Genomic DNA, 14,728 nt, shown 5'->3' on the forward strand with positions numbered 1-14,728 from the left:
CCTCCCCTCGGCGCCCGGGCTCCGTCCCCGTCCCCGTCCCGGGTCCCCGCCCCGCAGCGCATCCCCCCAGCAGCGCCCGCGGCCTCCGCGTCAGGCCTGGGCAGGAGGCCCCCACACCCACGGGGTCGCAGACCCTCTTGCGTCCCTGAACGCGCCCCGGGTCGCGAGGCCCGGATTTCGAAGGTTACCCGAGCTCGGGTCCAGAAGGCCGGGGTCGCGGTGGCCGCGGCTGTCGCCCCTCAGCGCCCCGCGCCGCAGCCCCTGTCGCGCGGCGTCAGGGTCTGGGCCCGGGATCCGGCGGGGCCCCGTCCGGAGAGCCGGGCACCAGTGGGCGCCGGGCCCTGCCCCGAGTGCCCGGACGCGCGGGGGGCACTTCCGGCGCTCCCTGCCCCCGCGTGACCCTCGCCGCGCCGCCCGCCTCGCGCCCCACCCGCGGCCGCCGCCCCGTCGTCATGGCGACGCCGTAGCTGGGCGCGGGGCGAGGCCGGCGGAACCGGCTGAGCAGCCTGGGCGCGGCGCGGGGGGCTCGCCGGCCGGTGCGCGGGGCGGCGCTGCGCGGCGGGACGAGCTCCGGGCCCGGCGCCCGGCCAGGTAGGCGGCCCGGGCGGGTGGGTGCGAGCCGAGCCCCCGCGCGGAGCCGGGGGCGGGGGTCCAGGTGCGCCCGCAGCGCAACGGGCCCGCCCCCCGCCCCGAGCCGCCGCGCGGCTTTCCCCAACCCCTCACCTGCCACCACACCTGCCCCTCGCCTCACCTGCCCCCGAGCCCCACGCAGCAGGGCCAGGGGTGAGAGAGCAGGCCGTGCGCCCTGCGGGAGCTGTCGGCCTCGGGCCCTGGGTCAGCCTCCGTGCCAGTCTGCGGCAGTGAGACTGGAGCGCCAGGCGACCTCACGTTCATCCAGGGGCTCACGCCATATTCTAGAAACAAGGTAGGGTAGATGTGGCTCAACCAACTTTTGCCACGACTGTTCTTTTGAAACCTGAAACCAAGACTGGCCGAACTGCTTTGCTGGTGGCGGGGCCTCCTTCAACCTGTCTCTCTGGCCTCTTGGTGGAACATACCCGGCCAGGAGAGCCTTTCCTCGTTCCGGAACATCCGCAGCTTCCTGGTGTGAGGGTAGGAGTTCCTCGTTCGGGAAACCCTGGCTCGTGGGCTTGGCCCTAGTGGGCCCTGAGCTGTGGGCACAGGGGATACAGAACTGAGCCAAGGGAGGGGTCCGCTGCTGCCTTTGACGCCTGGGTCATGGCAGGGCCACCTCCCCTCTCCACCTGCTCTTTCCCCCAGGGCGCCGCACAGAAAGCGATCCCTGTGGACCCTACCCCCAGCCTTTCTCCTTGAGGTTGCCCCTTTCCTCTCATACACCCTTACTTGGCAGTCTTTGAGGAATTTCTAAGTCTCATTAAATGTAGCTCCATCTCAGGACGGCTGGATTCTGTTCCTTTGTTTTCATAGCAAATGAAGAAATGCCAAAGCTTTGCCACCTTCTCTTAGATACCTTGATTTGTCTATTGACATTGGATTTGAGACAGAAGATACAGAAAGAAAACTTGTAAATGCCAAGGTGAGACCCACATAGAGAAAGGGTGCTGCAAACCCCCACCCTACCCCACCCCACCCCACCCCACCCTGGCCACGGCACCACGCAGGAGGAGCCTCCCGGACTGGGAAGTGGGACCATCCCCTTCCTGCCCCACAGCTTCCCAGCCCTGGCCACCTTTCCTTGGCTGGCAGAGCTTGGCTTCTGCCAATATGGAGAGGCGCAGCAGCAGCAGAAGGCATTGGTGGAGGAATCTGCCCCAGATCCAGGGGTTTCTGCCCGGCGGGGACCGAGAGTGGACAGAAGAGGAGTGTGGATTTATGAGAGGGGGTAGTGCTGTCTGCTGCCTTCTGGCTCTTTGTGGCCCCAAACCTCTTATGTCAACAACTTCTGATGTGTGACTCTTCCCAAGGTGCTATTAGGACCAGATTTAGTTCTTATTAGATTGTTATCTGAATGCCTACCGTGGGGCAGGCACTTTGCTAGGCACCAGTACATATTTATCCCGCTTAATTTTTGCTAGGCCAGTGAGTAGTAAGGTGGGACTCAATATCCCCTATCTTGTGGATGAGGAAGCAGGCTCAGAGAGGGGCCCTGGCTTGACCAGGAGCACACAGTCATAAACAGTGGGGCTTGCTCTAAAATCACATCTGTTTGACCAGAGCTGCAGTCATGGGTCCCAGGCACTTGTGCCTTGCTGGGACCCTTCTTCCATTACAAATAATAACAATAAAAAACAAAACAAACCTATATTTTACAACTGTGTTGGTATAAAGACAAATATAATCCAGGCTGGATTAAAAATTAAAACATTTTCTTCAACACTGAATTTGTTTTTCCTCCTGATTTTAGCAGAAATCAGAAGAGTTTTTGTGGGTCCCTACAAGTATTGGGAGCCCTGGCACCAAGCCCGCTGTGTCTAATGGAGAACCAGGCTCAGTGTCTGACGTCAAGCTTTGCTTTCTTCCCTCGGGCTTCTTGGACCCCTGCCTGACAGCTCAACCTTCATTTTGCCTTTTCTTCCATCACATTCTAGGACATTCTAGGGCAATTGAGTTGTCCCTTCCTCCCGGCACTCACCCATCAAGAAAAGCTTGAACCTCCGTCCCCACTATAATCTTCTCTAACCCAATTTTAAAACCCCGCTGTGGACAAGGAGGGCCGTGGCCACGCCAGGCTGCCTGCTTCCAGGCTCTAGGACAGGGGCAGTGTCTGGTCCCCATAATGAGATTAGGCCTGGTGGCCTTTTAATGAAACCGTGGACATGGGGAGGGAGAGTGATTCTCAGCACGTTCAAGCCCTGCGGGTAGCTCCTGTCCCTATTAGATTGCATTAAGTGGAGTCTGACTGCAAGTGTGTGTTGGGGGGGGAGTGGGGGTGGTGTGTGACTGTCTCAGTCCAAAGTTCCAGAAGCTGCCAGAATTGTCACCCCCATCCTGTGCTCTGACAGGAAGGAGGGTGGCTGTGGAAGGGGCTGTAAGAGCCTCCTCTGCTTCTAAGACTCTGGTGTGCGAGGCGGAGGAGACCTTTGGAGTGGAGAATGGCCGCTTCCAGGCCCCTGATGCTGCTACCCACCCTTCTGCTCCGGGAACAAAGGAGGCCCAGGAACCACTGGCGTTCAGGGGGGCCAACCCGACTGGGAAGGCAGAGAGAGTGTTGTCACTGTCTGGGTTGGGAACCGAAGGAGCATGATTCAAAGGCATCTGCTTACTAGGGAGTGACTCTTGACTGATTTTCAGGTTTGCACATGCAAAATGTGTTTGCGGGTGGGTCAGATTCCAACCAGAGTCCATGAAATGTGTTCTCTCTCCAGTGTTGGAAGCAGGCCCTCCTTGCGCAAAGATAGGCTGTCCTTGATGCTGAACCGGATAAAAACCATTGTTGAAGGAATCTTTCAGTTCATGTTCTGTAAAGCACAGAACCACTCACTACTTTGTCTTTTTTGTGAATCTGGATTTTTCACCCTTGGAGCTTATTGACTGTGAGGTCACCTGGAGGCAAGGCACAGGCCTGCCTGCGTCAGGATGGTCTTGCTTGGTGGGAGTTTTCCTGCATCCCTCGTAGTTGGGCTTAAATCGCCTTCAGACTGGAAGGAGGAGTGGAGGAGACGGCTTGGGCCTTCGTAGTTCCAAAGGTCATTCTTTATCTGTGGCTTCTTCCTGGATGCTGCTTCACCCAGATGCCTAGTTCCCCACACAGATGGGGCAGGGGAGCTGCCTTGGGAGCAGTTGACGGGAAAATCTCACGCATCCGCTGGTTCGCCCTCCTGCCACCCCTTCTCTCTTAACTGCCTGTTTCCATCCTGCCTCCTTTTCTCCCAGGAGAGCCCGCAGGGGACACCAGTGCTTGATGCAGTGATGGCCTTAAACGGCCTCAGCAGCCTGGTTTCCTGAGAGGCGAGGGACACAGGAGGGCTGGCGTGGGACAGGGAGAGACTTCTTGGCGCTCTGGTTCAAAGTGACTTCTTTGGCAAGCTGCATTCAGATCCTTGATTGCCTTCAGCTCCACCCTCCAGGCTCGGCAGAGCCACGCCTTCACCCGACAACCAACCGCTCGGGGCGCCACCTCACTGTGTTCAAGCAGGCGGAAACTGTCTTCCGTGTGGATGGTGGCAAGTGCCCTTGGAGGCCTGAGTTTACTAAAAAAAAATCCGCATCTGCTCTGCAACTTGTCTGCAAGCTTCTCGAAGGCAGGGATCGCGTCTTAGCTGTATAGCTCCAGCATCTCGCAGTATCGCCAGCTTACAGCAGGTGCTCAGTGAACAGATGCGTTGAGCTACTTGCGGCTGATAGTTTGGGGCATGTCATGTATCCTCTTTGAGCCCCAATTTCCTCACCAGTTTAAATTGGGACAACAGTCTTATTATCCTAGCGGTATCCTGGAGGTTAAGTGAGAGAAGGCTGAGTACAGAGGAGGGGCTTGCAGTTGGCCGTGAGGCCCCCGGTCCTCCCAGCACACACAGGCCTCTCAGCTCCATCGTGGTGGGGGTGCAAACAGCACTAGGGTTCTGACTTCCTGGGGAATTCAGGATGTGAATTTACAGTGCAGAACATTCAAGCCCGCTGTTCAGTCGTTTGGCTACTCCAAAGTGCGTTTCCTTTTCAGCACCACCAACTTCTTCAGTTCTCAGTGGACACCGACTAGGTGTCCTGCAAGTTAACTCAGTCCTGACACCGTTTACCTGGAGATGGCATCAAAACCCACAGGCTAAAGGCTCTGTCCCTCACTTCGGATGCCTGTCGCAATTCCAGGTTGGCCCCTGGGCTTCTGACCCACCTGCTGTGGATGAGAAGTTCCCATGGCCTTCTCCTCGGGTTCAATTAATTTGCTAGAGCAGCTCACAGAACTCAGTGAAACATTTTACTTACTAGATTTATTATAAAAGGATATGACTCAGGAACGGCCAGATGGAAGAGGAACGTTAGGGCGAGGTCCCGAAGGGTCCTGAACGGAGGAGCTCCTATCCCCAGGGAACTAGGGTAGCCATCCTACTGGAAGCTCCTTTTGGATTTTACTGGAGGCTTCATGACTGGGACAGGTTTGATCAGATCATTGGCCATTGGTGATGGAACTCAAATCTCCAGGCCCTCTCCCCTCCCTAGAGGTTGAGAGGTGGAACGGAGGGGGTCCAGCTGTCAATCACATGGTTGGTTCCCCTGGCAACCAGCCCCTGCCCACAGGTTATCTAAGGGCTCATTAACAAAAGACAGCTTTCTGGCTTTCTTGGGAAATTCCAAGGGTTTTGGGAGCTCCATCCTATATACTTCTTCTTGTAAGTCACAACCTCACAGCCCTGCAGAGAACCTCACTCTGATTTCTGCCTATTTCAGTAGGATATTGGCTGGCCTGGCCACGGAGTAGCTCCGAGATCCAGGAGTGACAATTCCTTTGCTGCCCTGAGCTCCCACTGCTGTCGTTGGTCACTCTGCTTGGCAGGAGGGAGCTGTGGCAGGTCCACCAGCAGCGGAGCACGTCCCTTCTGTTCTTTCTCATTCAGAGCTAATCAGGTTCTGACTGCGCCCCGGGCGTTCAGGGGATGAATCTAATAAAGGGGAGGAGGACCAAGAACAAGTGACCCGAGGACAGCATCCGTTTGGTAGATCTTTCCGGTTAGAGTCGGTGCAAGGGAACAGGTCCTCGAGGAGACCCAAGGAAGAGTGGGACGTCTCCCCTGCCTTGCCCAAGCTACAGGGCAGGTGAGCAGAGGGGCGCAGGCGAGCTTCACGGGAGGCAGACGGCCAACAGGATAAGGTAAGCCCCAAGCCAGGAGGGGCCGGAGATGAAGGAAAAGCCTGGTCAGGTCGTGGGCAGACGGATGGAGGGGAGGGTGAGGGGAGGAGATGGAGGGGGTGCAAGTGGCGTGGCGGGGAGCAGGCAGCGAGGTGCAGGGAGTGTGAGGCAGAGGGTGGTGTGAGGGGAAGTCTCAGAAGTCAGAGTCTCCTCTGAGTGGATTTGGTGAGAAAACCCGGGGCCACAGATGAAAACTGAGTTAGGATCATGTTACAGGGGTGGCTTATCACCAGGAGGCCATGGGCCCTGTTTGTGCAGGGTGGGGCGACAGGAGATGGGGAGCTGGCCTTGTCCCTGTCCCTGGCGGGGGTTCAGAGATTGGGGCAGAAGCTCCATGCCCTGGCTGGGGTGGTGGCAATGAGGATGGCCAGGAGGGAGGTGATGGCGGGGGGCCCAGGGGAGATCCTCTAGGATTCCGTGGCCTGTCTCCACTGACCTCTCCACAGATGTCAGCGCCAGGACCAGGAGGGCAGCCGTTTCGGCCACGTGCGAGGTCAGGAGAGGACTTGGCTATGACGGGCAGATGAGCTGACTTTGGATGTGCTGAGTTTGGAGTGTTTGTAGGATGTCAGTAGAGGTGTATAGTGGGTGGTTAGAAATGGGGTCTGTTTTGGGGGGAGAGCATGGAACTGGCTCTCGATTTAGAAGTTACCTGTGCAAAGGGGACATATACAGACAGAGACAAGAGTTTCAGAAATAGGGGGTTGTTGTCTGCCAGGCCCTCTGGAAACAGGTGTTGCTACCTGCCGGGGGAATGTGTTTGGAAGATGATTTTATAAAACGTCAAAAACCTAAAAGAGAACATAGGCTTGCTGCAGGGTTCTGTTTCTCCAGTCAGGAATTAATCAGACACATGTGCAAAGATGATCACAGAGTGGTTTATTTAGTGAAAAACTGGGAGCTAGCTAAACGCTGAACAACAGGGGTTGGGGCTTGGTTAAAGCATGAAACAGCCTTACTGTGCAATCCTGTGACGTCGTTGAAACTATGGCGTAGAAGGATATTCGTTGACATGAAAAGATAGGCATGACCTACTGTGAAGTTAAAACGGGTTAGAAATCAGTATGTTTCTATAAAATAATGTAAATGTTTCTAGGGCGCCTGGGTGGCTCAGTTGGTTGGGCGACTGCCTTTGGCTCAGGTCATGATCCTGGAGTCCCAGGATCGAATCCCACATCAGGCTCCCTGCTCGGCAGGGGGTCTGCTTCTCCCTCTGACCCTCCCCCCTCTCATGTACTCTCTCTCATTCTCGCTCTCTCAAATAAATAAATAAAATCTTAAAAAAATAATGTAAATGTTTCTAGAAAAAGGGGATGTGAGGACACATGAAAATGCTGATTACTTGTAATTTTTTCCTTTTTTTTGGCTAATCTGTATTTTACTGTAGGGAGTGTGTGTCAGTAACACTCCCGACTGCCCCCAACTTTTTTTTAATGGTGAAGTTGCCAACATTCGTCGGATATGGCAGAGAGAAGCGGGGGGTAAAAAGAGCCCCCCCCCTTTACTAGTAGAACACCAGGCTGACCGGACGCGAGTTCTTGCGCAGTACAGGGTAGAGACAGAGCAGGTGCGGGCCATGAGCGGGGGACCCAGAAGCTGTTAGGCCATGTCTCTGCTCAGCTGTCATTCTCTGGGATGTTTCCAGCGCCAGGAGAGGCCAGGACTGGGGAGGAGGAGAGCCCCCTTCTGTGGGCACCAAGGCAAGGCGGCTGGAGGCCATCTTTGTCCCTGCGGGGCTGCGTCTCCGTCCGGGCTGTCTGGGCCGGGCCCGGGCTCCGGGTCAGGAGCCGCAGCCGATTCAGGGCGAAGAGCTGGCAGGAAGGCCGTCCTGACCCTGGGGGAGGCTGCCACGCGGGCGGCCTGGGCGGAGGAGCCAGGAAACGCGCTCACCACGCACGCACGGGCCCACGCACGCAGCCCCTGAGCAAGGCCTTCCCAGACCTCTTCCAACTGCCGTTTGCTTCTCGGTGGCACGGGTCCGATGACCCCCCGCTTCACGGCCTCGCACAGGCTCGCCGGGAGCTAAGGGTCGCGTATGACGCACGCCACGAGCCCCGGACGGCGACGTGCTAGTCCCCGTGGGTCTCAGCTCTGGTGCCTTTAGTTTTGGAGACATGGCGTGAGCGGGAGTGCAGACCGGCCTGCCCTAAACGTGGGCGGGAGAGGAGGCAGCAGGGGGGCCGCCTGCTCCCCACGTGTGTCAGGCGACGCGGGGTCTGAGCACATCCTTCTACAAGCAGGGGGCCTGCTGTGGGGGCCGCGCCCAGGCCCATGGGGAGGGCAGGACCCCCCTTCACCTCGGGCTGCAGGCTTGCACACTGCGTGCGGGGCGGGGGTCTCCTCACCGGATGTCCTTAGGACCCACCTGGGGACAAACGGTGAGGAACCCTGTTCCTTCAAGGGATTTCCTCACTTCTCTGTACCTCATCTGTGAAGCCCCCCTGAGAAAACCCAGGGCCTCGTGAAACAATGTAAAGCCAGGCGCGGGGGGGCCCCCTGCTCCCACCAGAATTTGGAGGACCTTCCCTTGCACCCTCCTTGCATCTCTCAGCCAGGGGTCCGGCCTGTCTCCTGGGGAAGCGGGGCACCTCTGCGGACGGCTCTAGAGACTTGGGGTGACTGGCTTTGGCACAGGGGCCGGGGGTGGTGGGCGGAGAGGGTGGGGGGTTGGGGTTGGCCGTGGGAGCCCAGGGCCGTGTCCTGGGGAGGTGCGGGCTGCCCTGAGCTCTCTGTCTTTCCTCCAGCAGCTGCCTCAGCATGGAGAGTCGGGCCGGCCTGGCAGCCGCCCCCAGAGCACTGCCTTACTCCGTGGCTTTCTCCCAGCTGCTGGGCCTGACTGTGGTGGCCACGACGGGGGCTTGGCTCGGTCTGTACAGGGGCGGCATCGCCTGGGAGGGCGCCCTGCAGTTTAACGCGCATCCCCTCTGCATGGTCATAGGCCTGATCTTCCTGCAGGGAGATGGTGAGTCCTGCCCTTGCACCTGGAGCCGCTCCTGAGAGAGGCGGTTTGCAGAAACGCTCTCATTCCCGAGGTCTCCTGCCGTTAGACACGTCTAAGATTCCAGAAAAAACAGGAAGGAAGCTGGCTTGGAGCCTGGGGACACCAGGCATCCAAATCCAGGGACCTGAGGTGTAGGGATGGCAACTCCTTTCCTACTTGTCCTGGTCTTTCGACGAGGAGCATCCAAGGGTGTGTGTGCTGCTTAGAGCAGGCAGCCCAGGGTTTGGGCTGTGAGCTGAGGCCGGCTTCTGTGGGGCGGTTTCATACTGGGAAAAAGAGGGTGAGTGTGTGTGTGTGTGTGTGTGTGTGTGCGCGTGCGCGCATGTGCCGGGGGATGTTGGACTTGGCAGAGCTGAAGTCCCTCTCTGAGGTAGGAGTGAGGCCGTGCTTGGCCCCCACCCTGCCTTCTGTGGCCGCCTTCTCTGCTAACAAGAAATCTGGATGTGGAGCTGTTGGGCCCATTCTTCCTAGAGGTGGTCCTGGTGACAGCCACTCCTAAGAGGCATTCCCCGTGCCACCTGGCTGTGTCTGGCTCAGCCCAATGACGGGGGGTTACCTTGGGAACCAGGGGTTCCCAGTCTAGGGAGCCTGCTTGCTAAAGGTAGTGAATATCTGCTCAGGCTTCCATACTGGACTATTTGAGGATCATCACAGCTAAGTGAACTCGAGCTTGGTGACACCTCAGCGTGAGTGCACGATGAACCTGCAACACAGCCTAGAATACACAGGACGCTTGACAAGAGAGCGATGGGGGGGGGCGGGGGGGGTTGCTAGGGCACACATACCCGAGGGCCCCTGCCGGGCCCCACAGAGCCTTGTTTCCTCTCCCGCTGGCTGTGGCTGGGGGACCTTGACAAGCCCTTCATTCAGATCACCTGCCCCAGCCACGGGGTGTCACCTTGGTGCCGGGGCAGGCCGGCCTCACCGTCCCTCTCTCGCTCCCCATAAGCCCTGCTGGTTTACCGGGTCTTCAGGAATGAGGCCAGACGCACCACCAAAGTCCTGCACGGGCTGCTGCACGTCTTTGCGTTCGTCATCGCCCTGGTGGGTGAGTTCCCGGCACGGCTCCCCCTTTCCCGCCTCTGCTTGGGCCTTGGGGAAGTAGCTGCAGGATGCGTCTGGTCTCCACTCCGGTTCTGCTCCAGCCCCTCCCCGCCCCTCCTCCCCGGAGACCTCGGGAAGGAGACGGGCTGGGACACTGGGTGCTGGCAGCCATCGAGCCGGGACCGGATCCTACAAGTTGCAGCGAGTCTGGTTTCCCTTGGGTCACCTCCCCGGCCCCCTCCCCGGCAGCCCTGTCCTCACGCGGCCCCTCTGTGGCGCAGGCGTGGTGGCGGTGTTCGACTACCACAGGAAGAAGGGCTACGCGGACCTGTACAGCCTGCACAGCTGGTGCGGCATCCTCGTGTTCGTTCTCTACTTCGTGCAGGTGACGCTTCGGCCCCACGGCGCGGGGGGAGGCGGGGGACACGGGTGCCCCACGAGGGCCCGTTTGCCGGGGCACGCGCCTGAAAGTGGAGGAGGCTGGAGGCTGCTTTCAGACTCCGAAATGGGTGCAAAAGCCAGGACCTCCCAGGCGAGGCTGCCTCGGAGCCAGGCTCCCCGCCAGCTGACGCGGCACATCTGTTGGGCCACAGGCCGGGTCTCCAAGCGCACGAGCCCGCTGAACTGAGCCTGGGCCCGGAGCGGGGGGTGGGGGTGGGGGTGGGGGGCGCGGGGGGCGGGACCTTGCCCCTGGGTGCTCACTGCCCCCCCCCGCCCAGCTCTTAGGGTGGAGGAGGCCAGACGGGTGGATGGGGGGGGTCCCAGAGTGCGTGCGGACGCGGCCCGCTTGGGTGTCCTCGGGCCGGTCGGACGGGGGGCCAGCTCAGTCTCCGGCCGCACCCCGCCTTTCCTCGCAGTGGCTCGTGGGCTTTAGCGTCTTCCTGTTCCCCGGAGCTGCGTTTTCGCTGCGGAGCCGATACCGCCCACAGCACATCTTCTTCGGCGCCGCCATCTTCCTCCTGTCTGTGGGCACAGCCCTGCTGGGCCTGAAGGAGGCGCTGCTGTTTAAGCTCGGGTGAGTGTCCCAGGCCACCATGGGCGGCAGAGAGCGAGCCCCGCCCTCGGCTCCTCAGCGACCTCTGCCTTCCCGCTTTTGCTGGTTAGCGAAGCAGTGGTGTTCCTCTCCGGGAGGGGGACGGATGGGGCTGGGGTTGGAACACCTGGCCATCTCTCTGGCCTGGGTACGAATGGCATTTGACGGTGACCCCGTGGGTGGCTTCTCCCTCCCCCCCCCCGCCCCAACCCTGCAGGGCCAAGTACAGCACGTTTGAGGCTGAGGGCGTCCTGGCCAACGTGCTGGGCTTGCTGCTGGTCGGCTTCGGGGGGACTGTGCTCTACATCTTGACTCGCTCTGACTGGAAGCGGCCACCCCAGGCGGAAGAACAGGCTCTCTCCATGGACTTCAAGACGCTGACAGAAGGCGACAGCCCCAGCTCCCAGTGACGGCCTGCCCTGTCCCGCGGGGAGGGCCTGGCTGTGGCTGGCGTCAGTTCTGGGGGGTTTGGATAGGCGTCGTTCCCACGCTCCGTCGAGGCTGTCTTCAGGCTGGCGCCTCCTGGGAGGGCTGGGCAGTGTGGCGAGGGAGCGTGGGGGCAGCGTTCCCCTTGGGGCGCTCATTTCTGGGGTGTAGGGCTTGGCTTCCTCTGCTTTCCCTCCTTGTTGCTGCTTCAGAGTCCTGTTAGTCATGCTCAGACCCCTGCCCCTGTTGTCATCGTCACCCCTTCAAATCAGGCAGCTTTGGGTCGGGTTTTGGGTGGTCAGTCCTGGTTACAAAAGCCCAGATCCTTCAAGAAGACGGAGAGTGGCTCTGTCCTCTTGAGGCAGCGGATGCTGGGCCGAGGCCCGGGGCTGCAAAGAGCACAAAGCTGTGGGGGAGAAACTGGGGCCTAGTGACAGGCCTGGCAAGGCCCAGACTTGCTTTGTGTGACACTGAATTCAAACCAGGAGTCTCGCTAGTCTGAACGACACGCGGTGAGAATGGGGCCCGGCCGTGGCAGGGAGCAAGTGATATTATGGATCAACTATGTCGGTGTTGAGAGCAGGGTTCCCCAGGAGCGGGGAGGGGCTGGCCCCGGGGAGGCTGCGGAGATGGGGCTTTGGGCCAGCCCCAGGGCGGCCCTGCCGGGAGAGGGGAGAGCGACGGGCTGCGGGCCCCAGACTCCCGGTACTTGGCGGCCGAGGGCCACAGAGAGCAGAGGGGCCGGGCGGTCTACTCGTGCTGGGCCCTCCCGCCAGTCGCCTCCGGGGTCCCCGCCCTCACCAGCCGGGCTGGCGGTGACCTGAGGCCCGGGGGGCTGCAGCCTTGCTCTGCTTTGTTTTGTTTTGAAGCGGAAAGCTGCTGCTGCCGGTGCCCCGGTCCCTTCCAGCGCCGAAGGCAGGGCCGCTGGCTTCTGTGCCCGAGGAAGGCCTCAGCCTCCTCCCCGGCCCGGCCGTGCGGGCAGCTGGGGCCGTGTGCTCCGTGTGCCCGACTCGCTCTTGGGCTTTGGCCTGGAAGCGATGTGATCAGAGCATTGACCTTGTGCTTCTTGGACTTGGTGAATGCTCTCTCCTTGTTTTCCTCGTGTTCTGGGCTTTGAGGAACACGACACAGTTTGAGACAGACACCGTTTCCTTAAATGGAGAAATGCAGGAGATTTCCCGGCCTGACCACTGTTCTTTTGACGGTCGCCTCTGCCTCACCTCAGTGCTGCCTTAGAGAAAGGGGCCGGCCCCCTCTCGTGCTCTGCTCCTGCTCGGGTTTCTAACACAAGCCTTGGGCCCTGGGCCCTGGCATGGTGGCGGCCCAGTCCCGCCCCCGCCCCCCGCCCCAGCGCCCCCGTCCTGCTGCAGCTTGCCCGGGGCGCTGTGTGCCGGGCCCAGCGCCCCGGCCGCTCTTCCACCGCCTGGCACACGCTGTATGGCCAGACGCCCCCTCGGACAGACTCCCGAGGTACAGTTGTGCATCTCCCTGGCCGGGACGCCACAGAGAGGGACGGAATCTTGGATCTGCGGTACAAATCTGTAAACCGGTCTGTCTGCCCAAGTGGCTGTCGGGTGATGCTGGAGGCCCCTGAGAGCTGCCCGCGGTGGTTTATTTTACTTTGCCTGCGGCCAGTCCTCTGTGAAGTACAGTGTAGTGCGGGTGCAGTAGATGGTTCAGTAAACGTCTACCGCAGACCTCGGGCCTGTTAGCCTCGCTTGCCGTGGCGACAGAAGGGGCCGCTGCTCCCAGCAGTCAGACACTCAGGTCAGTTCTGGGCTCACACCCCTGGCGGGGCGCAGGGGGCGAAGTGAGGGCTGCTGTCGCGCCACAGGCTGGGCGAGGGCCCGCGGGCCGTTCAGGCTTTGCACCCAGCGGGGGAGACCGCCTTCTCTCAGCCCAGAGAGTGGCCTGGAGGGTGGAGGCCAATAAGGGCCTTGGCCAGAAGTTCTCCCCAGTAGTCACTTAACTTTTTACCTTTTAAAAATATGTCTCTTTAGTCCTTAAGAGGAGGAGCAAAACTTTTGAGAACAAGCGGAGATTCCACTCGAGAGCCATTCCCGAGGCTCAGGCAGGAGGTGTGTTTATGGTGAAGTCAGGCGGGCTTTCACACGGGGACAGGGACCAGGGACAGGGACCAGGGACGCTCTCTATGCTCCAGAAAAGCACCTTCCCTGAAAACACTATTTAAAGGGACCCCACAGCAAATCCTCTGATACCTAATCCTCGGTAACACGAATCCTCCCTGACATTTAACTTTTTCTCCGTATTCTTGAGAGGTCTTGGCTTTCTGCATCTGTACAGTCTTTCTCCTGAATCGAGGCTTCTGTGTGAACCTCCATTTGCGTAAAAGCATGCAAAGCACGCGGCTTGGTAACAGGTCACGAGCTGATGGCTCCATCAAGATCGCGGCTGGCTCTCAGTGTGAGGGCAGAAGGCCCTGGACCCCGACTTCTGTGCTCGCCTCTGCAGCAAGGGTCTCCGTGTTTGGAAATAGTGAAATGATCCCAGACATGGAGGGGATGCCTCTCTCCTTCACCTGCTCAGGATGTCCCTCACCTGACTGGGTTGGGGACCCCTTGAGGTCTCAGTTTTCAGACCAAGCAGGTGGTTCCTTCCAGAGTCCTCTTCTCTCCTCTTTGAAGGGAACTCTGGCATCCAGGCCGGGATGACTGCGTGCCTGCAGTTTTCCTGCATCCCCGGCCTTGGCTGTTCGGGGGAAATGGATGTAGTCACGGAACAGGGATGTTTGTTCACAGCGTGGCGTCCAGAGGAAGCAGTCTCCTTCCTTGCTTGTCCCTGCCGTGGACAGACAGGGACCAGCGAGGCAGGAAAGGCTGCAGGACTCTGTGCCGGCCGCTTTTTAAAAACAAAGTATCGAGGGGTGCCTGGGTGGCTCAGATGGTTAAGCGTCTGCCTCCGGCTCAGGTCATGATCCCGGGGTCCTGGGATCGAGCCCCGCATCAGGTTCCCTGCTCAGCGGGGGGCCTGCTCCCCCTCCCTCTGCTTCTCCCCCTGCTCATGTTCTCTATCGCTGTGTCTCAAATGAATAAATAAAAAAAAATCTTAAAATAAAAAATAAAAACAAGGTATTGAGTGTCTAGCTGGTTCCAGGAAACCTGCAGCTTCTCCACTTACAGGACACAGCTGCCCAGCTCTCTGAATGGCAAGCATGGGAGATTCGGGCCAGATTTCTGAAGAGAAAAGAAGCCACTGGAAGCCGTGGGCTTCCAGCTCGGACCAAGCTCACTTCGGGAACGCTAGCTAGGGCTGTCCCCTCCCCTCAGGCCCGCAGCCCCAGCCACCAAAATGGAACAAGAAGGGCTCATGCTCCCTTGGTTTGGCGGGAGAGCAACCCGCTGAGGAAACCGCCTGCCTCCCTCAGAGGGTCCTGCAAGCC

At 59.6% G+C, this 14,728-nt stretch overlaps 1 protein-coding gene across 6 annotated transcripts; it reads left to right on the forward strand.

Annotated features, from left to right (window-relative positions):
• The first annotated feature begins 545 nt into the window (after positions 1–545).
• On the forward strand, positions 546–14,262 carry LOC118024391 (cytochrome b561). Of its 6 annotated transcripts, none has more exons than XM_035026323.1 (6): positions 546–591; positions 8,569–8,786; positions 9,775–9,873; positions 10,151–10,254; positions 10,727–10,884; positions 11,120–14,262. In XM_035026323.1, the coding sequence occupies exons 2-6, from the start codon at positions 8,582–8,584 to the stop codon at positions 11,310–11,312; spliced, it is 759 nt and encodes a 252-aa protein (XP_034882214.1). In that variant the 5' UTR covers positions 546–591; positions 8,569–8,581; the 3' UTR covers positions 11,313–14,262. The 6 variants fall into 6 exon arrangements, with proteins under 6 accessions (XP_034882214.1, XP_034882215.1, XP_034882218.1 ...); XM_035026324.1 differs by having other exon boundaries at positions 548–591; positions 8,572–8,786; XM_035026327.1 differs by lacking the exon at positions 546–591 and adding an exon at positions 732–925.
• The last annotated feature ends 466 nt before the right edge of the window (positions 14,263–14,728 follow it).

The sequence above is a fragment of the Mirounga leonina genome, unplaced genomic scaffold, assembly GCF_011800145.1.
Source record: "Mirounga leonina isolate KUSES-001 unplaced genomic scaffold, KU_Mleo_1.0 Mir_197, whole genome shotgun sequence".
In the NCBI taxonomy this organism is placed as follows: domain Eukaryota; kingdom Metazoa; phylum Chordata; class Mammalia; order Carnivora; family Phocidae; genus Mirounga; species Mirounga leonina.